Here is a 25,117-nt window from a genome sequence, read left to right on the forward strand (position 1 = left end):
AGGATGGATGGATGGATAATATACGGACAACATGATTTGCCGTCATCAATCAATGTGCATTGTTTTATTGTTCTACACACCACGTCTTTAAAAACCATTTGAAATCCAAACATCTGGCAGACACGTTAACTCATATGGAGTGATTGTGTTAGGAGATGACAGAGTGGCTGTCACTGCGCTTTGCCGTGAGAAGAAGCACAAGAAGCACGCTGAAGACCAACAAAGTTTCTGACCTGATTGAGGAACCACTCTGGGGAACAATGAATATAGAAACCTAAAGATGATCCTGACACACTCAAGGTGATACACAGTAACACACACACACACACACACACACACACACACACACACACACACACACACACACATCCTTTACAAGCCCTAAAATGCAATAATAGAGAACTTGTGAGAGTAAATGTATACTTTTAGCAGACACCAATGTAGTTTAATTATGGAAGCAGTCAATAGTGCACACCTCAATGTGGACTTTTTGACAACTCCACATTGTACATAGGTATGAATGGGGGGGGGGGTTGACCCTGCCTCTCGTTCAAAGCCAGCTGGGATAGGCTCCAGTATACCCGCAACCCTCGAATAAGCGATCATAGAAAATGGATGGATGGATATCTGGGAGCTCCTCAAGGATCTATGCTTGGTCCAGCTGTATTTGGATAACATGTGGTCATTATAGGAAATATCAATAACCTCTAAAACCTCTGAAGCTCTTCCCAGTAAAGTACCCACTGTGAAATATCGTTTTCCGCCTAACCAGACAAAATATTTTTTTTTGAATAAAACTGAAGAGAGCTCATCTCAAGTGGTCTTGTTTGAAACATCCATCCATTCCCGATGCCGCTTGTCCTTACTAGGGTTGCGGGGCTATCGTGGAGCCCATCCCAGCTGACTTTGGGCGAGAGGCGGGGTCCACCCTGGACTGGTGGCCAGCCAATCACAGGGCACATATACCTAGAATCAATGCTGATATTTACCCCAAGAACATGTCAATTTCTTATGTAACATGGACAAATTGCTCTAAAAGTGAAGAGTGAGTAACAGCGTGGGATGTTTCTCCTCGTAGGAACTGGTAATAAGCTCATTCCATTCTGCTTCTAGCATTGAAGGCTTGTATAAATGTAACGGTGCAGCCCACTCCTTTTTTCTGCAGTGCTATAAGGTAAATGTACCTTATGTGCATGATGAAGCTCTCATTGCATGTAAAAGCTAATATTAGCTACGCACATGCTGCTGCTGCTGTTAACATGTCCATGCTTCCATTAAGAGAGTCATTGGATCCATCATTTACATGAATTACTTGAGGTGTTAAGTTATTCACATACTTTCCAGTTCAATCAAACCTGACAGTATTCATTTTCATCACAAACACTGTTGCTGTTGTTGTTAGCATGCCTGGGAACTCCGGCTCACGCCCAGCGTGATAAATGATATCATTGTGCATGAGCGACCTCGGGGCACACGTACGTATGTGGGTGTGGTGGACAGGGCAGACACCGGCTCTCCCGACCCCGTACGCATGACTTGCTAATGTGCTGCTCACACTAAACTGTGCATGTACTCTTATTGTGCGGCATCAAGTGATTCCTCCCGTGCAAACGTGTATTTTGCTGTTTTTGATCAGTCCAATATTCCTCTTCAACTTAACAGCTGGAAAAAGTGAGGTCATTTGCTGTTGTGTATTGCAAAGATGCCTAACGGGACAGGGATGCATTCAATACCACAACCTACAGTCAACTTTATACTTCTACTATTAGCCAATATAGCAGGCAAACCAGTAACACCAGTAACACTCTTGTGCGTTGCGGTAAATGTGTTCCAGTGCGAGGGGAGCCGTGTGGGGGCGAGGACGGGAAGTGACATCGGGGATACAGAGTTGAGTTTTAGCTCGGCTTGGCTACGACCAAAACAGCATGTTGTGAGATGGCAGACCTGCAATAAAAGCCTTTTGTTCCGACCATCAAGTCTGGTGCGTTTGTGTCTCACCTAACTTTACAGTAATATTACTGACACCTAGCCATGATTACAAATCATTGCACTGTCCTTAAATGCATCTTCGATCCAGTTCCAGTTCATTTAGCCGTTTTTATGTTTGCAAATGCTTAATTTGCTTAACGTTTGCTTAAATATGCATATTTTCTGACAAATATACACCACGTTCAACCACAAAACAGCATGAACTATGAATACATTTTTGAAACATCTGAGAGATTGATGCCGCAAAATGTGTAGATCCAAATAACGAGCAATGGCTGTATATGTCGCCTATTTCCTGCTTTGAAGCCGCACACCACCGCAACTCCAAATAGTCGGTCGCGTCTTTGAGACTGTTGTACATGTGTACATGCCATGAACGTGTACTTGAATACATCATACTTACAAGAGATTTGATTTGTGCCAGCTGAGAATACGCCACATATCTGCTGTCGATATGAAAGATGAACACTCGCTGCTCCTCATTAAAAGCTGTTGTTTGTGATCTTTGATTGACATTGCAGCATTGTCTGTCTTGTTTTTCATATTGAGAGGTAAACCATATCAACTTGATAAATGACATTTTTTATTTTACTAAATAGAAAACTTCCAAATGGGGATTTGAATCGTTTTTTGCCACATACCACACTAACTCTAAGTTCCAATGTGGAAATGAAGACTTTTAGGGAGTCACCAGACTGACATGTTGCTCCATCTTAGCGGCCTGTGTTAGCTCTGCTCTTCACGTTGGACGTGCACATCTGCACCCATATATCAATGAATTTCCACAAAAACATTCCTGAGGCAAAAGCCGCCGTTTGATTTGTGTGCCTCTCTCCTTTTTCATTAAAATGTATTCAGGATCTCAACTGATGGCCGGGCTAAAAGCTGAAGGCCTTTTAAATCAGTCCGTCCTGCAGAATTTGGACATCAGCGCTGATATCCAAGTGTTTCCATCATGCTCCCGCCATAACATTCCCTCAGTAAGTAAACAATACGGTGGCTTGAGAGGTATTCCATTAATATAATGCTACCTACAGTATGATGTCCCACAAAAAAGTCTAATCCTGAACCGCGTGTATAATATGGTTGAGCAGGTGGACCCAAACATACAAGCTGGTTCACTTGGACAGATGATGACCCATTGACGAGCAAGTCCATAGCATACTTTGCATTTATTGAGTGATCTTTAGTTTCTAAATGCAGCAATCTATTTTCTCCCAGAGGGGTAATAAAAGGATACAGGTGATGTTGGAATGTGGTGTCTTTCATGTTTTATCTCACAAAGGAGGAGTGCACTGGTATTATGTTCCGGTGGACGGTAATATATGACTTTTTCAAATTCTGCGAGAGACCCTGGTGAACTATACGGCTGCCTCCGGACATTATATGGTGGAGCTCAACACAGCATTGAACAACCAACACAAATGAATGTGGGTGCTGATCAAACGGGATAAATCACACTCTGGAGTCAAACAGGAAGTGCAGGTTGAACATATTATTCATTGAACGAGACTCCATCCTGACTTTGAAGAACACGACACTCAGGATACATATTAGGAAAATCAGTACCAAGGTGTGTTAGTATATGACGGATATTTGGTATTTTTTCACGCGGAAGGAATGCTGAACACATTGGAGTCTTTTCTTTATTGAATGTTTTTATTAGTGTATAATACTATACTAATACTCCAATAGAGAGTAATAAAATCTCCGATTTTGGATCCTTGATACTTGGATACTGTCCCACTTGTATGAGGTCTCATGCAGTATAGCTAATATACGACTTGAGCAATTGTATGTAATGCAATTCTTGTACAAAATGCTGGTGGGCCTGGCCAGACCCCCGGCCTGGCGGTGTGTGCAATGTGTACAATGCAGTGGATGCAGCTCAAGATAAAGCCAGCACAGAGAGGTGTGTTTGGTTAACATGCGCTTGTCAAGTGGGGTGACAATCAAGTCCGTGCTCATTCAAGTGAACCTCTTATCTGCACCTCCATGTCCACTGGGGGGGGGGCACTTCCCATGTTTGTATGTTTGGAAGTCTCAAGTAAAATCATTTTGCACATATGAACTCATCTTTGCCATAGCTACAGTATATTACAGTATGTACAGTATATTATTTCTAATGAATGTTTTCATTTCGTATTTTTTTAATCCATGTTTTCAATGTAATAATGTTTTGCTTTGTATCCAATACGTTTCAGTGTTTTCACATGCCACTCAATTACTTCCAGTAGGTGTCGGCTTTTCCGGAGACAGGGAGGAGTTTTCTTCAACTTCCGCCGGCGTTAACAGGAAGTGACGCCAGACGAGGAAGTGAAGCGAATCTGGTCCATAGCAGTGATTAGCAATGGAGATGAACAACTCCAGCTGCAACTCATGATAGCTGGCATCTGCCGTTAAAAAAACACCACCTTTGTCTGTTGATGGAGTCGGGCCATGTCGGACTGAAATGTCGGCTTAAGTGATTTCCGGGTAAGAATGATTTTTAAAGCCGTATGTAACTGCTAGCCGGAGCTGGAGCTAGCCGCCTACAGCTAATATTGTCATGTAGCATGCTTGTGTTAAACAGTGGGATGACGTGTTGTTCGCTAGTGTTTATTGTCAACTTAACACTTAACAGTGGCTTTAGTCGTCGTGACGGGCTTTTGGAAATGGGGTGAGAATGACAAGTCACATATCATGTGCACATTATACGTTCTATGCTCAATTAAAACCTGTTTTTCTTGAACTTGATTGTTTGGAGTAAGATTTGTGTATGCCAGCCACCTACAATCAGACATGTGATTCGCTGGGAGTAAAAATAAAATCGTCATCCTGCTGCATCCCTGATTTACCGTCACCGTGATGTCTCATCGCTGGAATTCTTGCTACTACGTTTGTCTAGCGGAAAATGATCGTATGCATTGCAGCTTCATAAAGTCACTATAGTGTATATTGAAATCCCGTGTATTTCTGTCTTGGTTTGATGATTATGGTACAAAAAACAATGAAGGAATCACTATTTTTCATTGTGTTTCTTTTCTCCCTCTCCAGATGACTTTCCAGTGGCTTGGACATCTCCGCTTTGATATGGCTCATTCATTTTATTATATTCATTACTGGCAGACAACATTAACATGAACAACAGATCATTGTTAATTATGTTTTTTGACATGACATACCCATTTCTGTAACACTGTAAGAATTCCCATTGATAACCCCCCACCCCCAACCCCCTCCCCTGCTGACAATGTCCCTGGGTGAACAATCTCAGAAGTGGTTTCCAACTCACGTCCAAGCCACTGTTCTTCAAGCTGCTGGTTTACAGCCCAAGGGCAAAAATGGCACCAATGATGCTTACACGATCATCCAGCTCGGAAAGGAAAAGTACTCAACATCCGTGGCGGAGAAGACACTCAACCCTGTCTGGAGAGAAGAAGCTTCCTTTGAATTGCCCGGGTTACTTTTGGAGGGCAACCCGGAAGTGTATGAACTGTGCTTCATTGTTATGCATCGGTCATTGGTTGGGCTGGACAAGTTCCTCGGTCAGAAGACCATCAACCTCAATGAAGCATGTAACAATAAGCAGAAACAGAAAACTGAGTGAGTATTCGAGCATAGAATTCTATCCATCAATTATACAGTCCCCTTCAAAAGTATTGGAACAGTGAGGCCAATTTTGTTACTTTTGCTGTATGCTATAGACTGGAAACGTTTGGGTTTGATGCCAAAAAATGAACATGAGAAAAGAGCAACATTTCAGCTTTTATTTCCAGGTGTGTACGTCTGGATGTGATAAACAACTTAGAAGATAGCATTATTTGTAAAGGAACACCACATTTTTTCACATTGATTATTTAAACAATAAATAGCACTGAACGTCTTCGCTCAGGTTCAGGTTTGGGTTTTGCCTTTGCAGACACCAGAGTTGCAATAAACATGAAAACGAGAGTTGTCTATGGGTGAAAAAGCAGTTGTGAAACTGAGAGAAGATGGACGATCAATCAAAGCCATTGCACAAACATTGGCCATAGCCAGTACAACCATTTGGAATGTCCTGATGAAGAAAGAAACCACTGGTGTACGCAGTAGCAGACATTGAATGGGTAGACCAAGGAAAACGACAGCAGTTGACCACAGGAACATCATGAGCGCTCGAAAGAAAGACCCTAAAACAACTGTTGGTGAAATCAGCAACAACATCCAGAGGGCGGGACTGAAGGTGTGGGCACGTACATGAACAAAAGTACAGAGGCTACACCAAAGGATGCAAGCCACTCATTAGCAAAAGGTACAGAGACAAGCCTCAACAATGCTGGGACCACCTTTGCTTCATCAAGTGATGGAAAGGCTAAAGTTTGGAGAAACAAAGGTTCTTCTCATGACATTCAACATTGATGTCCTGGCATCACATTCAGGCTCATCTGTGAAACATGGTGGCCAATGTTATGGTCACGTATTCACTTTAATTGATTTGAAATCTGTTTTTTGTACTTTTGTACACCTACAAATGTGGTGTTCCTTCTTTTAAGTTGTTTATCACATCCAAATGTCAATACCTGGAAATAAAGGTGAAATATTGCTCTGTTTTCTCATGTTCATCTTTGGCATCAAACCCAAACATTTCCAGTCTACAGCAATAATAACAGAGTTGGCCTCACTGTTCCAATACTTTTGGAGGGAACTGTATAAAGATTACAAAATCATGATATTGGCTAGATGATCCGTCTGGGTTCTATCATGAACAGTTCATTTTAGGACTGGGGGGTAGGGAGGGGAAAATATTTGCAGAAGTTGCATTGAATGAATTGGGTGTCCTTATAATAGGAAGTAGGATGTTTATGATGGTACACTTTGGAATCTACTTTAGTGTTATATAATAGTGGACACCCTGGACACTACTTACCTTGTGTTATCATTAGTGCCATGGTCACGCCGCCATGCTTTGCCACAGGACAAATGTGCTTTGTGATTGACTTGTCTTTGGCTAGCCCTCTTTGTACCAAGATTATTCATAGCCTTGTCACTGACACAGGTAGCATTAATTGGCCAATTTAAAACGAGCCGAGCTTGCTAAACGTGTTTTAGTAAACAGTTCTATACAGTCAATTTTTTTTACGTTTTGGAATTAATGCAGTTTATCGTTTCTTGTTAATTTTGCTTTTTTTTAATCTAAGGTTTGCTTTGTCACTATGCACAAACAAATTCATGATTGCGTGAATTAGCTTCAAAGCAGCTTTTGCACACGCCTTTAAATGCCCTAACAGTGATGTTGACAGGTTTTCAACGTAGTGAGACCTCCGGGACCCACAGGGGTTGAATTGAGTGTTTCCCTGGAAAATTCATTGGTCCCCAATGGGAAAAACATGTATTTGCAATTGTATTCTTTCTCTGAAATTGTAGTGTTAAACACCTTTGGTGATGGTGTAGTATAATGTTGTTATACTGTGTTTTCCGCACCATATTTCTGTAAGGGTTAACTGCAATTTTTGGGGGAATTTTGCTGATCATCCACAATCCTTATGTGAATCATGAATGCATATTTCTCTCCCTTTTCTGAGCATTATAACATGAGAAACACGTTCATATGAGCTAGCTTACAATGCTGTCATTGGGACACACCTCTGAAGCCCTCTAAAACAAACATTGTTTGATATACATTCTGTGATTAACTTTACACTGATGATAACATGTTGCAGTACTTTGATGATTTAAAAACACTTCCGAAACGTCTTTCTTCGGCCCATTGATACCAACTGACTAACACGAGGCCTCGCTGACCGCCTCAGTTCGCCTCAACCTCGACCGCAGTTACAGATCGTGCACACGCATCAGACAAGCTGAGTTGTTATGGCTTGTCACCAGATGCAGAGAGCATTTGTAATCTAATGGAAGGGTAGGATTGAATAAGCTTTGCTTCTTCCTACTCCTTTTCGGACATGCAGAATTGTGAATTGTGTTGTGTAATGTGTTCACTGTGATTGTGTGCATGTTCAAGATGAATTAAACCATTACCGTTACCACTATGTAACGATGTTGACGTGTAAAGCATGTACAACATGTACTGGGCTGGTAATCCGTAAAAGTGTGTGTTTCTTGTTGCCGTATTGCAACTTGGAGTCAAGATCAGTGTTGCGAGATCCTGAGATCAGGCCTTTGACAACAAGCCTAAATCAACAGGGGGGTTGCCAAGCAACTTTACAAAAAAACTAGCCCGAATAACAGGGAACTTGGGAATTTGCAAGCCAAAAAACAATCTCAAAGTCGCTTATAAAAGGCGGACCTGGCAACGCTGGGCATTTAGATGCCTTGTTTATTATATGATACAACAGGTCAAACAAAAAATACATGTATTGCGCTGAAAGGAGCGTTAGCGCCATCTAGCGTTGTGGGTGTCAAACATTGTATGGCCAGTAATCGCATTGGAGAAAGTTTGATGCCACACCGTGGTGTGGAAAATTGAGAAAACGAATGATTTCAACAGTTGTCGCATGGAAAGGTGGACAGTGTATAAGACCTGGATGTGATTCACCAGAAGCCTGACGTAACAACTGTAAAACTGTAAACAGATTAGGTTGATTTTGGGCCCTTAAGCCACACATGCTTTTGCTTAACTTCACATTAAGGAAAGATCAACCAAATTGGATCTGGTGTTAATTAGCTCCCCAACATGGAACTACATTAGCACTTCCTCTCCACTCTGCAGTTTTCGAGAGTTGCAATATGTTCTAATCAGTGTGGATATGGGACACATTTGTTTGTGCCTGTGCTGATTCACTCCAAGACTGGACTTTTGCAGTATAGTGTCCGTAACGGATATGCCGTGCTGCTTGTCCATCCAGGTTTGACCATGACATCATAGATACTACAGTCTGTTTGCTGCATTTGCCGCGGCCCATTTGCGATGTTTTGAACTGACATTTTGGGGAGGAAAGACTGACTCGGTATCTGAGTAGGCAGCCCATAATTATCGCACACCTGTGTTTGTTGATTGTCAGGAGTTTCCCAGCGGTCCGGGGGCCAAGCAGGAGGATTGTCGTTCCAAATGCACGGAGGTTTATCTTGGCCTTGAGACACACTTAAGCTGCAGCTCAGGCCCCACAGCGGCGGCATGCTGTGGCTGCTGATCTGACCGAGCGTGGCGTGCAGCCTGGGAAATGGACCCAGCGAGGGCCTTCATGACTGGGCTACCGGGCCACGAGCTTGACGGTTTAGAGTAGCGTTCAACAGCTGCACTTCACTTCACAGCTGTCAAGCCAATACCAACATCATGGAATTGAAGTGATAACTATTCATGGTGGAATTCATAGGCTATAATAACAGTCACGGTTGTTCATTAACGATGAGTGGGAAATGGAAACCAGAAAATATATTGATCATGCACCACTATTATTGGAGATGATAGAAAAAGTAATGCATATACAAAACAGTGGTGAGATGACGGCTTCATCTAATTTGCATAATTGCCCATGGTGCAAAACATAATAGGTACTGAGCTCCATGTAAGTATGCACTGATTTTCAAGGTAATGTCACCATATTGTCGTCGAGTGGAGTTGCCGCTGGAGTAACCCTAACCCAAACCCTAACCCAGCATGCTTGCGCTCCTACGAATCGCACGAAGGGCATGCATGTGACGTGCTGATTTTGGAGCTGCAGAGACTGGCGGCAGGAGTTGTTTGTCATGTCAAACAAACTCGACGGGCGCTTACCTTTTTTAAGGTTGCAAGACACACTTATGCACTTTAAATGTCTTGAAACGCCGTTCGCTTGGCCAACGTTTCTCTTTTGTACCTTTTGCTAGTGCCAGCGTTGGGCAAAAATCATTTTTGTATGTTGCACTTGTGAACTTCATAAGCCACACGTGCACCCCACATATGCAATTTGTACGTCCTCCACATGTGTCCAGTAAACCGGTCATGCATTGCCTGCACGCAGGAGTGCATCAAATTTGAATTTAAAATGTACAAAAATGAATGAATGTAAAGGAAACCTACAGAGAAGGTGTGAGGTTAGATGGGCAAAAAAAAGTTCAAAATTGAAGCAAGTCGAGCAAAACGGAGTGCACCGTACTCTCGGCGGCAACCAGCATGAATAATAAAGAACAACACAATGATTACGTTAATAGGAAGTCAAGATACATTCTTAGGCAGCATTATTGTGTGCAAGACGACACAATATATCTTCCCATCTCATTCAAAATAATGCATGTTTAATTTTTAAAGCATGAATTTTCACATGGTGCTTTCCACTACTGTCTGGTCTTATGAAGTGTTTTGTAAATCTGGTATAACACAGGATATGACTGATTAGCATGCATGAACTGGCTGGTCACCCAGTGGTTCAGTGTCCCAGTTGCTTGTCTTTGCATTTCTGAACAAAGGCCAGATTTGTGCAAATGTCACTTTATTTTGAATGCACAAATCCCATTACTGCTAGTCGGAAATGTAGAGGGGTTAAATGAATAGGTGCCCAGAAAGAAGCCTGAAATACTCTTATTCAACAGTAGGGTATTTTTTATGTCCTGATTTCCAAAGAATAGTGTTTGTCTTGAATGACAAATTGCATTCTCCAAAAATGAAAGGATTTGAGCCTCTGCCATGGTGTGTCGCTTTGGGATTAGTCTGCTCAAATTAACCTCGTATCATCTTCATGAATTCTGGTTAAATGGATAATCAACATCGATAAATCCTGTTCCTTTTTGTACAAATGGCCTCATTGAGTATCGGGTATGCTAAGCTTTTCCAATTCTCATTTTAGCTGGTATACCTTGGACTCCAAGCCATCAAAGAAAAAGAAAGAGCGAGGACGCATCCAAGTCAGCATTCAGTTTATGAGGAACAACATGACAGCCAGCATGTTTGACCTATCCATGAAGGAAAAGCCCCGTTCACCTTTCTCCAAACTGAAGGTGAAAATGAAGAGTCGCAAGCATGACAGTGCTTTAAGTGACACATCTTCAGCCATCCTGCCTCACTCTGCAGTTTACAACTCAGAGCACAATCATCAGCCCACTTCCCCAGGACCGCAACACCGACCTGAAACCAAGCCCAAGAAATCGCTACTCTCTGGGGCCCAGAAACTCTCTGCTGCCCATTCCATGTCAGATCTCATCGGTACCCACTTCCGCCCCAAGCTGGACTCCATGAACTCCATAGAAGAAAGTGGTGAGTAAATATTGTCAAACTTAGAGCATGTCATTTGTTTGACTGTTGTTGAAGGCTATCACTGTGGTGATTGTCAGCCTGTCAAAGTACACGTCAGCAGAGGTTGGAGAATCACACCGATGTTTAGGAGACGCATCGCATTCAGCCCAAAAGCTGATTTGTCCCGCAGCACGCCAATATGAAGTAACGTTTGCCAATGGAATGGGTATACTAAGCCATAAGTCAGATGCATTGTAAGGCAAGCGACATCAGGCTCAGAAATATGAATGGTGGATCCATGGTGGATTGTCCAGTACCATCATTTCCATGATCAAATCACAGATAGCTTTAGCCCTTGCGTTGTGTCTGGCAAACTATTTGCACTTTTCAAATGGTAGCAATGCTGGCGTTTCAGCTGGATGATCTTTGAATTGTTTTTTTACATCATCGTGGAATGTTTGCAGCGCATTTGGATCATTTGCCGAAAGGTTTTTTTCTGTACCTGTGAGAAGTCCCACACGAACGTCGTTTGGTTACAAGCAAGCTCAGGGGAAGTTAAGACAGGCCACTGGCGACATGTCACAATCTGTATTTTCTCATATCGGTTATCAGAGCTATTTTTCATGGTACCATGATGTTGATTTTTAAGATGCTGTATGTAATGTCAACATATCTCACTATATCGATGGATAGAGGCGTTATAATGTGCGGCCAAGTCAGCTGCGGTTGCTTTTTCAGGCTTCTACTTGGCCAAAATACGCGTGACAATGTGGACATCGCCTAGTAAGCAGTAGTAAAATATTTATATGTTGAATTTTACAATATATCCATTTTTATAGGCCTTTAAAAACCTGAATAATCCATCCTGTTGGATACAAATGACATGCTCATCAACCGTAGGAATTCAAACACTGATGATTGATGTCATGCTATTGCGTCTTGGTTCCACGTACAGCTGTCCCTCACAGGCGTTCCCAGAGTGTGGTACCAGGCCTCCAAGACAACGAAGCACACGGTGACCCTTTCACTGATATCAGTGACACCCTGCCACAGAAGTATGCCACGCTCCCACGCAACCGCAACCCTTTTGAGGGGGAGCAAGGGCAGCTGTGGGACCGGGCTGAGCGGAAGGAGAAAAAGGAGAAGGTCAGCCTACTGGAACGCATGACTGGCAAGAAGGATGGCCGCAAGAACGGCGATGGGAGTCGCTCAGGAAGCTCTGGAGACCTGCGCTCGCCCAACCCTTTTAGTGGCAACTCACAAGTGCACACTAACCCTTTCAGCTCCAACTACAAAACAAGGTACATGAAGTGTTTGACTTCATAAATCATAGGACTAGTTATCTGGCATTGCATATTTCCTCAATTGATGAATCTCATTCATGCATGCCGGGGTCGGCATACAGTTGATAGGTTCCAGGTTTCCAAAGGATAGGATTGACATAATAAATGGAATATTTTTGTAGATAAAGCGTAGAAAACGCGTTTGACTTTGTAAATACAGTTTTTAACATGATTTGAGCCCCGCAGACAGGAAATAGCACCTTACATTCCAACTATTGTTTTGTAAGCAAATGTTGACATCAATGAAGGCACAAAAGCCATAGTTTGTAAGCCGAATGCCACAATTCCAGGTTGGCTATGCAGTGCAGCTTGTCATGCACAAGAAGCGGTGATGCGCGGTGTTGTGTTCAAGCACGGGGTGGATGGCTACCATCTCGCCTCACACAAGTCCTGCAATCTGTCATATCCATCATTTTAACGCAGCTCAAATTTGATAGTTTAACAATGCACCACATAACTTTGTGCGTGGGAAGGTTTTAGTGAACTGTTTTTTTTCTTAACAGAGACGATCTTTATAAATGTAGCGTCGCCGGGAGTACTTCCTGTTTCCTGATAGTGCTTTGCTGTACAGTTTATTTTATTAAAGGCTCAAAAGCACATAGTAGTTGGTTCATAATCTGTATTATACGTTGGTAGTGTATGTCTGTTTTTATCCACCTATTGTGTTGCTATGTGTTCCTATTCGTAGCTAATATGGTTTGTCTCACACAGGCACTTGGAACTTGAGTACCATCTAGTGACTCAAACGTCACATGACACAATGGTCTTTGAATGATAATCTTAATGATAACTGTCAAATTATGGAATATCGGTCGGGAATTAATAACACAATTATCGACCAGTGACATTTATCGTGACAGGCCTCGTCATTACTGCTGCCTAGTGACCGGTATGTCAATGTTTTCACCGATAATACACCACGGTCTACCACCAAATGGCGATGATTTGGTAATTAATGATAAACCGCGATGTAGCAAGGGATCAATAATCACACTTGGATATTGCATGGACGACCTGATGTATTATAACTTATTTTTCATAATTATAATAGTGGGGAAAAATGAGATTCTCCAACAGCTTTTCAAGTGAAGTGTTTTTGTTAGATTTTCCATCTACCCTGTCTATCATTCTGCCAGGTATTGTTTTTATTGTGCCTGTTGTCTTTTGTGGAGCGCTGCAGCTATATAGTGCTTTATCACAAATGAAGGTGTCATTAGTGGCTCTTAGAGAGCTTTGGCTTGATAGCGGATCCCTCTGAGCAATCATAATGAGATCCTCTGTAGTGATAGACCACCCAATTAACCACTTATCTTTATAGGCACCAGTCCATCATCTTAACTGCAGCCTTTGTCATCCGGTAGCTCATTGGTCAGTTGTAATGGGGTGCATTAATACATTGAGGTGCTTTAATATACATAATTATATGTCATTTTATATATCATATGCATAACTCACTGCTCTGCCTTTCTGTTTGGTTACCTTGCAGTGACAAAAAGGCAGTTGGAAATGAAGTCATCACCCAAGGCCAAAGGAGCAGCACCATCGACAGCATGACAAATGTGAGCCAGGGAGAGCAACTTGGCATGTCCAAGCACATAATATATAGCTTATTTATGACATTGCATGGCGCCACTATTGTATGAACTTCAGATGCAAGATTGGACTTTCACTGTAAAATGTTGACGCTTTGGAATTGAGAACATGTCTCATTTGACGCAGACGCCCGTGACAATGATTCATGTCCTAAAAATGTAGATGTGCTATTCCCCTAATTAGCAGCTGCACGCTTTGGTCATCGTGTCTGATCTGACTTTGAGGCAGGGTGAGATTGTCTGAAGGTTCGTTATATTGCTGCGTTTGGGAAAAAACAAAACAAACCAAATGCCACAAAGCTCCTACTTAAGTAACATATCTAAATGATCAAAGAGTTGTCATCTATAACACAAAAAAACGGTAAGTCGCTCAAGAGATGCCTAAATTAGAACGGGGATGCTGATAATGGCTTTCGTCACCTTTCTTGGGGGGTGTTGAGGTCCGTCATTATCCACATATGTGCCCCTGCACAGAAATGGCAGCTCCCATTTCCTCCTCTTCAAGGCCCTAATTAACCACAAGAAAGGGGGTGGGGAGGGGGGAGTGCACAGGTTTTAGCTCTTAAATTCTCAAAGCTTAGCTCATTAGAAACTGTAATGATGGCGCTGAAGACTACCCAGTTTATGTCTTATCTTTCCTTCCCTACCATCATGGAGGAATGGCCGTCATTCCTTGGCCAGTTCACGGTCTAAGCCACTAACTAAGTCCAAAATATGTGAACCCAACTTCTGTCCCATAATGCAAGGAGTCTAAAATGTTTGATTTTTCTAGGGACCCTCTTTATAATCCTCATGCCGATTTAAAAATAAATAAATAAATAAGACTGGAACATTAAAACTTACGATAATGATAAGAATATAGAATATTATTGTATTAACATTACCGGTAGAGGAGTGGCCATTGCGGCTCTATTAATCAAGCATTGGCTTCATGGATTCATTTGCAAGCAAGTGAATGGTCAACTGAGCGTAATTGTTCCCAATAAAATCCTATTTCCCAAGCTTAGCTTGGATGCTCTTCGCCCCCCTTGATGAAATGGGTACACTTAAATATCTGTCCATTGTGCAGCAGCTGTTGTTTCACACTTAAAAGGGACTGAAAGCAGCAGATTCCTGCAGCTGTCTAAAAGGCGGCAACATCATATCTTTATATTTGCTGCAAATGTAACACAGTTATGTTTGCTAATAATTGCAATTTGGTTAGCTATTACTGAATGTATAGCCCATTATCAGTCAGTCGCTCCTCTGAGACTGTTTTTTTTGTGTGTACACTCGGCGGATATATAAGTTCATACCAATTATTTCATTTGGGCTATAAAATTTTTTTACAAAAATGTTTATGTAGTTTAATTGTGACAAATATGAACTTTTTTGCACGGGTTGTTTTATTAAGCCCGTATTGGTAATGCATGCTCGCTGGTGCTGTTCTTAGCTTTTTTTTGGTTTCACAAAATGTACTTTTAATATGTCCCGAGCAAAGTGAACAGTTTATGTGGTGCGTTACCGTAGCATTAACTTTTAAGCTCACTACATTTAAAATTGAAGTTAGCATTATTTGCTCCAAATGGTTGTTTGTTGTGCACTTTTTAATCATATGTCGTAACCTGACTTGTTTGTCGAGCCCCCGCCCAGCTAGGCTCTCCGGTTTGACAATCCCTGCCGTATTTTCATTGCATTTTTGTCCAAATCTTGACTTTTCCCCGTGCCCCCCACTCCTCAGTAGCCTTTGTGCTCCTAAAAGTGATAAGGCACCTGGCAAATAATCCAACTCTGAGCTCTTCTGGCATGGATGATAACTTTGGTATTCCAAACAGAGTCAGCCATTTGCTGCACTATCGATTGGGGAGGATATCCAGCATTTAGGTGATAAAGTGCTCCCTCATTAAAACCGATTACAGCTCCTGTAGTTCTCATGCAATAAGGTCTGTGTCCACAGTCCATGCTGCTCTGGCAAAGGAGTATTTGACCCCTGCCGAGAATATGTGTGGGGCAAGACATTCCGTTGGTGGAGTGAAAGTGTGCAAAAAAGTAGCATTTCTGGGTGTAAGCCAAGGAACAAGCCATTCTATTTGATGGTACAGTTGCACTAGCTAACCAGCTATTCACATTCCCACCATCACTGTGGGCTGAACCCACCCTGGCTGCACAGAAGTCCGTGGAGTGGACCCCACTGTATTATCAATGACTCGAGGTCAGGCCTTCCATTTGTGGAATCCATCGACTTGTCACGTACGAATCTCAGTAGCAGGCTTATCTTAACGTCTTTCCACGGAGATAAATGTTCCAATTTGTCGGAATTGGGTGACACTTCTAATTTATCCCGAGCTTAAAGGGTGGCCTCACACCATAAAACATCTTCATGGATCAAAGCATGAAGCATAACCCATAGCAAACTCTTAAGATTGAAATAACGTTTTCTCCTTTGTGTATGGGAATGTTTGTTCTTCCCAGGAAGCAAAACAAGGAGGCATGGCTGCCTATGGAAACCTGTCCTTCGAGGAAGTGGTGCAGGAACTTGTCAAGCATAAAGAATTGGTGAAAAGGAAAGACGCCCACATCAGGGAGCTGGAAGACTACATAGATAACCTGCTGGTACGTGTCATGGAGGAGACGCCAAGCATACTGCGAACACCCTATGAGCCCAAGAAAAAGGCAGGTAAACTTGTTCAAAAGTAGATGGGACAGAGACGGAGACTCTGGTGCTTGGTTGGGCGGGGGGTCGTTTGAAGAAGGTACATATGCTCTTAAGTACAATATTAATGATCATGTTCGTGCTAGTTTTAATGGACATTTTTAATGGACATTCAGTCTTTTCTTCAAGTTGAATTCACATATTCCTGATGATAAAATGTTAAGCTAGCATACTGCACATATGAGGTATGTATTTCATTTGACGCATATACACGGGGCTCCGGTGACGTGTGAGCTTCTTTCCTTTGGAGGTATTTGAAATGTTAATACAGGTTGCTAATTATCAAATTAACAAGAGAAAGCAGCTGGGATAGGCTCCAGCACCCCCGCCACCCTCCTGAGGATAAGCGGTAGAAAATGAATGAATGAATGAATGAATAATTCACTTTGGTTTAAAATGTCTTCAAATATTTCTTAGTCCCATTTTTGTTTTTTTTTTAAATCTGAAAACCTTTTTTATCTGAATATGAAGTACATGCACTCGAGCTCTAATACACGATCTTGGTTATATAATCCTTCAATCATAGTCATGCATTCCTTCGTTCAGCACAGCATAAAATATTGAATACTTGAATTGCTGCTCTCTATCAAAAAAAGTTCGCTTTTCATCTCAAAGGAAGGACAGCGCTGACGGGCGCCTTCCAGCTCACGTACGCCCCCAGCTGGAAGGATGCATGGAGTACTGCGAGCACTATGACATTTTTATGTATTTTATTGTCCAATTAGCACGAATGTCACAATTGCATTAAAGACATCTCACCGACCGTAGAAAATCCTAGTGTTTCTGCAACATGACTGGCAAAATGCTAACAGAGCCAAGTCCGTTAGTACGGCAGCAGCCCCATCGTACGTGTCTGCCTTGTGTGCAAATTCACTGACTTTATTGAAGAAACTGTTTCAAACAGCATGTCACACAATTGCTAACTTCAAGCTGTCCTTCTGGAACCTTGGCCAGACGCTCATCAGGTGCGAAAGAAGCCAGTCTTAGTCTTAGATGCTGCAGAAGCCGGTCTACGTTGTTTATTAAAGGCCATGGAGATAAATGAACCCGTAACACTCACGTTTACGCTAAGCACACTTTCCAAATGAGCAACATTTAGTCCTCAGCTGCTTACTTGTCTTGGGTCTTGGGTCTTGGGTCTTGGGTCTTGGGTCTTGGGTCTTGGGTCTTTGTCGCTTATCCTTTTTTTGATGGGAAATGATTTTTACTAACACGCTTGTATTATAGCGGTCAAGTTGTTTTCCATTGAAACACTTCTTTGAGTTTGACGGATATGTTACATTTGTATCAGCTTTCATGTGACCTGCACACGGGACTTGGTGCTGACACAGTATTATGTACGTTCCATGTATTGCTAAGCTACTGTATCACATACCCTGACACTGCTGTTCCTTTACAATATGGATCCCATTTTGTTGCACTGCTTTTCAGTGACTGTACCACAGGATGGAACTGCACTTTTCTTTGTGTCTCATTAGACGAGCCCAAAGCCAATCAGCATGGCTCATAGTATGAAGTCATTAGACGTGTGGCATATCCCATTTTGATTGACGTGAGGTGCAAAGGCATCACACTGCTGGTACCTGATATTACCAAAATGGTGACTTGACCGGCTCGTGCGCAGATCTTTATGTTTACGCTTCACAGCGGCATACTGTACAGTATTTATGTAGTACTGTAGCCCGGTTTGGTTGTCATGTGACATGTGACTAACCCCAAAGTTACATCATGAAAAGGTTGAATGCCATCTCCTGTTCATGATGGTATCATCATTCTTTATGATACCAAATGACCAGAGAGATGAAGCTTTCATTTTTAGACTCTATTGTTTCACGTGTGAAGGTACATCAAATCTTCCTGGCCTTTCCGTTTCCAAAGAAAGGATTTCATTTCGATGATGCATACATCCAAATTGTGTAATTAGCGCATTACATGTTGCATGAATACTTGATGAAATATGGAGATAAAATCCAGATGTTCATTCTGGAATTTCCACACTGATTGCCTTCTCACGTGCTCCACTGGGACGTAACCAACTGCCATCGCAGGTTCAAGGAACTTACTCAGCAAAATAAGAGTCTCTCCTTTTTGTTGTTGTGCTTTCAAATATTAGAAAATGCTTTCAGTGGGAATTTCCACGAAATATCAGCGTCCCTCCTGATCTCCCCTCCCCTCGCCTTGCCCGCCCGGAGGAGGAAACATCGCCAGATTGCTCCGTCAGAGGTTGCTACTGGGGTGGTGGCTTGAACTCCAAAATGCTGACGTCTCGGTATGATGATCATTTATCGATACTTGGGATACGTGAATGGGGTGGAGAGTGTGGAATAATGGCCGCACCATCTTTGGTCACCATGTTGTCAATCCTCCAACGGGTGGGTCGCCTTCTTGCCAGCCGGACCCTCTGCTGTGTTTGGCGGCCAGCATTCCGTGCTGGACCCCACTCACGTACTCTGGTATCAATCAATTGGTACAGTAAAGTATCGCCATTTTGGGCTTAGCCACCAGTCCAATACCATCCCTGACAATCATCATACTTGGGATTTTCCGTTGTTGTGAATGGCCAAAGATAGTCTTACAATACAGAAATCAGAATTCTATCACTGTGATAGACAACATGATGGAATTTATGCTGATTCCCGCCCGGTGCCTTCAGGGGCATGTATTTACTCCCATGATGAAATATTAAAGATGAGATGCATTTGACACATTTTCAGCCTCGGGCCATTTCATTCCCATGAATGGGATTTCCTGGAATGAAATAGACGCGCGTGGCCTTTTTTTACCTTTGGCTCTTTGGTGGACGTCAGACAGCAGCACGTCAATCAAAAATGAAAAGCATTTTCAATTCATTTGTCAAGCACAACACAGAAAGGGGCGTGGCTATCCTTATTATGTACTTCTTTGCTGCATCTTTGCATGATGTGTTTCAGGCAGTTCATGCTGCTGTTTGAATATGCAAAGCCTAAATATGCTTGAAGGTAATATTCCTATTAAAACTGCTTTGCTTGCTGTGTGGACTTGATTTGGGTGGGCCAATGTCTCCCACCATAAAAATGGAAAATGGTGGATTTGTGTTTTCTGACTTTGGACCGAGGTGAGGTCACGCTAGTGATGATTCCCCTTCCTCCTCTTGCAGTATTCTTGCAGTATTCTTGCAGTATTCTTGCACTGCGTGTCTTAACCATGTTTATCATCAACATCACTTCCACACTAAGTTAAGTTCCTGAAATGATGCTGATGTTGGAAGGCTACTTATGAATGTATTCAGGCTCTCCTATTGAATTCATTCACATGCCAAATTATTGAATCAGTGTGCTTTTTATGATCACGTCTGCATGTTAACATTTGATACAATTAGCAGGCACATTTCTCATTCCTTTTCTACAGTAGGTACGACTAAGTGTACCTTCCTGAAAAGTCGGAGGTATATATATGACATTATATTACATTAATATTTGCCTTCAATGGCAAGCTGGAGGTTTTTAAACCAGGATGTTTGGGGATAAGGTTGTGTTGACTGTTTTTGTGGGGATTTGGGAAGACATTTGTGTTGAAGCTTTAAACAAAGGTGCCAATCAAAGAATGCTTACATGTACCCAGTGATTATACAAATCATTTTAGGCCGGACTCCCTCTGATTGGATCCCGAGGTTCATTTGAATGCACTTTTAAAAGGCGCACACAAGATTGTATTGTCCTTTTCAATAAACTCACTGTAAAAGCTGGCGACTCACTGCTCTTCTTTTGGTTTTAACAACTCGGATCATTAATAGTAGAGCTGCAACAATAAATCACTGATCATTGATTATACAGTTCATCGACAGCTATTATTTTTTTCTAATTTAAAAAGTAAGTAAGTACATGAGTGTAGTGTGAATATTTGATTCATTTACTTAGTCATCCATGAAAGCCGACCAATTTTCTTTGCGTTTTAGACAAAAACAAGATATCACACACATCAGCTTTGACTTCGGAGAACAGTTTTTCCATGTGATATACATATACAGTTGGTCCGGTAGGGCAGGCCTGGGCCGTCAAAAATTATTTGGATTTTCTGCAGCACATTGGACAAATACAGTTGAGCAAGAAAAATAAAGTCAAAGTATTAATAAAGCCCTCAATCTACAGATAAACAGTTGTCATTTTACAACAATAATGTCATGTAGTAGCATATTGAAATATTTTTAACAGTTTTTTAAGGCACAACATGAGAAACAAAACACTGGATGAAGTTGGAATTTTTTGGAGTATTAGGTTGCGGACAAATTTAAAATGTTACAAGAATAAAGGTGGAAAATTCATTTATATGTATACATTAGGGCTGTCAACCGATACATATATTTGATTGGGATTAATCGCATTTTGGACCACAGTTAACTGACAATTAATTGTGATTAATCACAGAGAGAAACTCCATTTTTTTCCCATGGCAGTTCAGTGCAAAAATGATCAGAGAGACGTTCAAATGTGAAAAGCACCGGTTGGTTGGGCCCCTCTTATGCCAATCATACATCATGTTAACTTTGACAGCCCTAAAAAAAAAATATATATATATTATATATGATTTCAGTGATAAAAATATCAATTCATAAAATATCTAAATATGTGATGTGTATTTACTGATGCAAACGATTGCGTTTCTTCTAAACGTTCTTTGATTTTATCCTGAAAATGAAAGTACAGCAATTAGCTTTTTAATGACGGTGACCAAGGTTGTGTCTCTGCCGGCTTAAAGCAGCTCTTCATTTTGTTCCCGAGGAATTCCCAGGCCTCCACGGCGGCCATTGTGATGGCTTGTTAAAACTCCACTCTCATTTGCCTATGTGTGTAACAAGACGGTGAGAGACTCGGTGACAAGAAACACTTGTGTTGTTTACGGTCGGATGCTTTTGTTGGTGTCCCTCTCTCCCGTTAGCTCAATCATGAAAGCGTGGCAGCTGCTGCAGAAACAAAACGGTTACCTGGGAAACCAGGAAAATGGCCAATAACCTTGCCCCCTTTTAGATGATTTCAAACGAGGATTATCAGCAAAATGGCGGATCAACATTCTTCATTCTTCATCCCGTGTTAGCTTGTCCTGCATTGGAAGACACGCTGAGCACGGATGGGTTTGTCTTTGGGCTTTACGTCGGCGTCACCCGTATTGATAACTAATTTGGCACACTCGTTGTCGTCGTTACGCATTCATCACCAGGTTGGATTACAAAGGTGGCAGCTTGTGCGGCGTTGGCACGTGTCACCTGAGTGCCTCCTAAATGGACGCCATTTAGGACGCCATTTAGGCCGCCATTGGCTCCATGTGCATTATATCATATTGCTGTAATTGGAGGAAATATACGACAAATGTGTTGCGTAAGATTCTGCGGCTGCGGGACAGAACCAAACGTGCCGCGGGTCACCTGCACGCCTTTTAAATATGGATGGGCGTCATCGCGGGGGATCGGTGTCACCCTGCACGCGTCCGTGGCGGAGCTGGCCCCAGGCGCTTGCTGACAAACTTGTTTGGGGAGAAATTTAGCAGATGGATGAGGTGTTTTTTCGGGAAAAGCAGGCCTATTTAGGCAGCTGGCCTGAACCTGGAGGATGCACCGACGGCCAGATGTCAAGGTTAACCCTTTCAGCTCCCCGGAGTGTCAGACCCCGCCCACTCCCGCGACACAGGACTCTATTGTTGCCCGGTTAGCTCATGTAAATAGGTGCTTGACATAAATCGGGTGTCAAACGTGCTGCCGACCCTCATGTTGCCTTTTGTGGTGAAGCTATTGTCTCTCTGATAGCTGCCACGCGTCTGCTATCAGGTGACCAAAGACAGATGACTACTGGGGCACAGCACGGTTCCCGGCTCACTGAGGTCATAAAGACTGTGGACTGGCTGTCCGGCATGGCAAGAACCAGCGATGAACATTGTAGGCTCTGGCCCGTCCATCAGAGTTGTTGGCCAGGCTCTTGTATGAGGGATCCCGAGGCTGGGAAAGTGGTGAGAACATTGGAGCCTGGTCGCCGTACGGTCAAGAACTGCAGTTGCGTCATGGGTGGGAACGTCATGGTTATTGTGGGCTCTTGGTGTTTTATTTGAACCATTCGTTTTGCAGGATGCGGTTGACCAAATTTGGAGTAAATATAAAAACTACAGTCCATTCAAACGTGTGGAACCTTCAAATAAGTCATTAACAATTCAAACAAGTCATTCAAATGAAATGTTAATACAGCCGTGCCTATACATAAACTTCTGACAAACATTTGATTTATTTACTCATCCAAAAAAATAAGTGAGAGACTGTTTTCATTGAAATGACACAGTGTCATAAAACATCTAAAAATGTCATATTGTCTTCTTGCAAGTCATTCTTCATTTTAATCTGCAATTGGTTGGAAAATAACTTTCATTTTTGCTGACTCTGCAATCGTTTGATTTCTGTGCTAATGTATAATTCCAAAATAATAATTACCAATTATTAGAAGGGTTGAAATGTACATTTGAAATGATTTCAATGGCCTTTAGCGCTTGATATCATGTCAGCGGTTCATGTTTGTATGAATGACTTGATGATAATGTTCCAAATGAAGGATGTTCTTTTTAATGGCTGGTTGTCGTGGACTGTTATGCCAAAGATCCACTGGACTCTCGTTATGACTTTAATGCTATAGAATAACATTTGCAACATTGTGAAGGATGTGTAGCGTATTCACTTGGTGTGGTGTGTGATGGCTCGAGGCTATGATTTGTGATCATCACAGCAGTAGACATGAAGTGTGCTTTAGATTGCAGTGGCGAGATCACATGAAAAGTTTATTGCCACATCTTGCTAAAGCCATGCTAAAACTGGAGTAATACAATCAATCAATCAGTCATCTCCTGACTTCACAGCACAGAGGAGCCCTGCTGGAATGCCGCTAAGCTGCAGATGTACCAGCCAAATGACTCCACGGGGGGAATTACCAGGCCATAAATCCAGACGTCGTGAAGACGACTGTAGCCTATTTCACGGTAAGAAAGGGAAAGGAATCCATTCCACTTCTTTTCATTACCTTCATAAAGAATGTTTGTGCAGTGCAAGGCTGAAATAGCTGTGGACGGATCTAAACGTGTTTGCATATAAACACGCATCACGCGGCCCTCCCGTGTTGTGGCAAGCCTTTGCAATTGAATCATTTGCAACAACCGCCAGCTCAGTCGCATAGCACAGCCTAGCGTAGCATAGCACAGCACAGCCTAGCGTAGCATAGCACGGCACAGCGTAGCATAGCACAGCATAGCGTAGCACAGCACAGCACAGCATAGCATAGCACAGCACAGCACAGCATAGCATAGCACAGCATAGCGTAGCACAGCACAGCACAGCATAGCATAGCACAGCACAGCATAGCATAGCATAGCATAGCATAGCATAGCACAGCATAGCGTAGCACAGCATAGCATAGCATAGCATAGCACAGCATAGCATAGCATAGCGTTCAAAGACGCTATGAATGATATGTAGTATTCTACCCTGGCATTAGGTGTCACTAATGTTACTGGAATTTTGGGTGAGACAAACAAAGTCAGACTTGATGGCCGGAACAACAGGTTTTTATTGCAGGTTTGAATTATATCACAAACTAAAGACACAGGCCACTGTCACTTCCTGTCTGCCTGCCACTCTTCCCCCGAGGAACACGTCTATTCCCAATTCATTATTTAGTAGTAGTAAATGTTTTGTCAAATGAAATTGCAATCTATACTAATATTAATACTAATAATGAGCAATATTGACATGGCATGCAATAAAATGGAAGGACGCGGGGTCAATTTGATGTGTCAAAGAAATCCAATGTACGTATAATAATATACTAAATGCAATGTAAGCATATTGTTATCGTACATTTTAGGTGGGAAAGGAATGAGTGTAATATCTAATAATGCATCTCATTAGAAAAAAAAGAAGATGAAAATGAGGTTGTAAACGGCCCCCGGCCTGCACTTTGGGCACCCCTGGTTGCTAGTGTTTCATTTTAGGAAGGTGCAAGTCAGTAAAGTTTAGTAGTCCAGGATGCAGAACCGTTCTCGAATGAACTGCATCATGTTGCTTTCGTCTTTGTCCAAGTCCCAAGGGGAAGTGTTCAAAAGCAGGTGGACTGCACCGAGACGTCAGGGCCTGGAGGAGAACGTGATGGAGGAGGTCCATCTTATCTCATCTTAACTCCACTAAACAATGGCGGCATGCTGCTTTCATCTACACGCTCATCTTGTCCAGTTCCAGAGATGTGCTCAAAAACAGGTGCACCGCACCTCCACGTCCAGGCCAGGAAACCAGGAGGCCGCAGGACCAGCTGGGGAGATCTTTGAGATGAGGAGGGCTGAGTGGCTGTTTTTGCCTCCACGCTCGCTTCAGTAG

The 25,117-nt window shown here is 42.4% G+C and overlaps 1 protein-coding gene across 1 annotated transcript; it reads left to right on the top strand.

The window, feature by feature from the left end:
• Positions 1–4,287: 4,287 nt before the first annotated feature.
• LOC131116841 (rab11 family-interacting protein 2) lies at positions 4,288–20,791 on the top strand. The gene is made up of 6 exons (XM_058064506.1): positions 4,288–4,464; positions 5,026–5,574; positions 10,731–11,137; positions 12,072–12,417; positions 13,946–14,018; positions 16,503–20,791. The coding sequence occupies exons 2-6, from the start codon at positions 5,222–5,224 to the stop codon at positions 16,725–16,727; spliced, it is 1,404 nt and encodes a 467-aa protein (XP_057920489.1). The 5' UTR covers positions 4,288–4,464; positions 5,026–5,221; the 3' UTR covers positions 16,728–20,791.
• The last annotated feature ends 4,326 nt before the right edge of the window (positions 20,792–25,117 follow it).

This window comes from Doryrhamphus excisus, chromosome 2 (genome assembly GCF_030265055.1).
Source record: "Doryrhamphus excisus isolate RoL2022-K1 chromosome 2, RoL_Dexc_1.0, whole genome shotgun sequence".
Classification (NCBI taxonomy): domain Eukaryota; kingdom Metazoa; phylum Chordata; class Actinopteri; order Syngnathiformes; family Syngnathidae; genus Doryrhamphus; species Doryrhamphus excisus.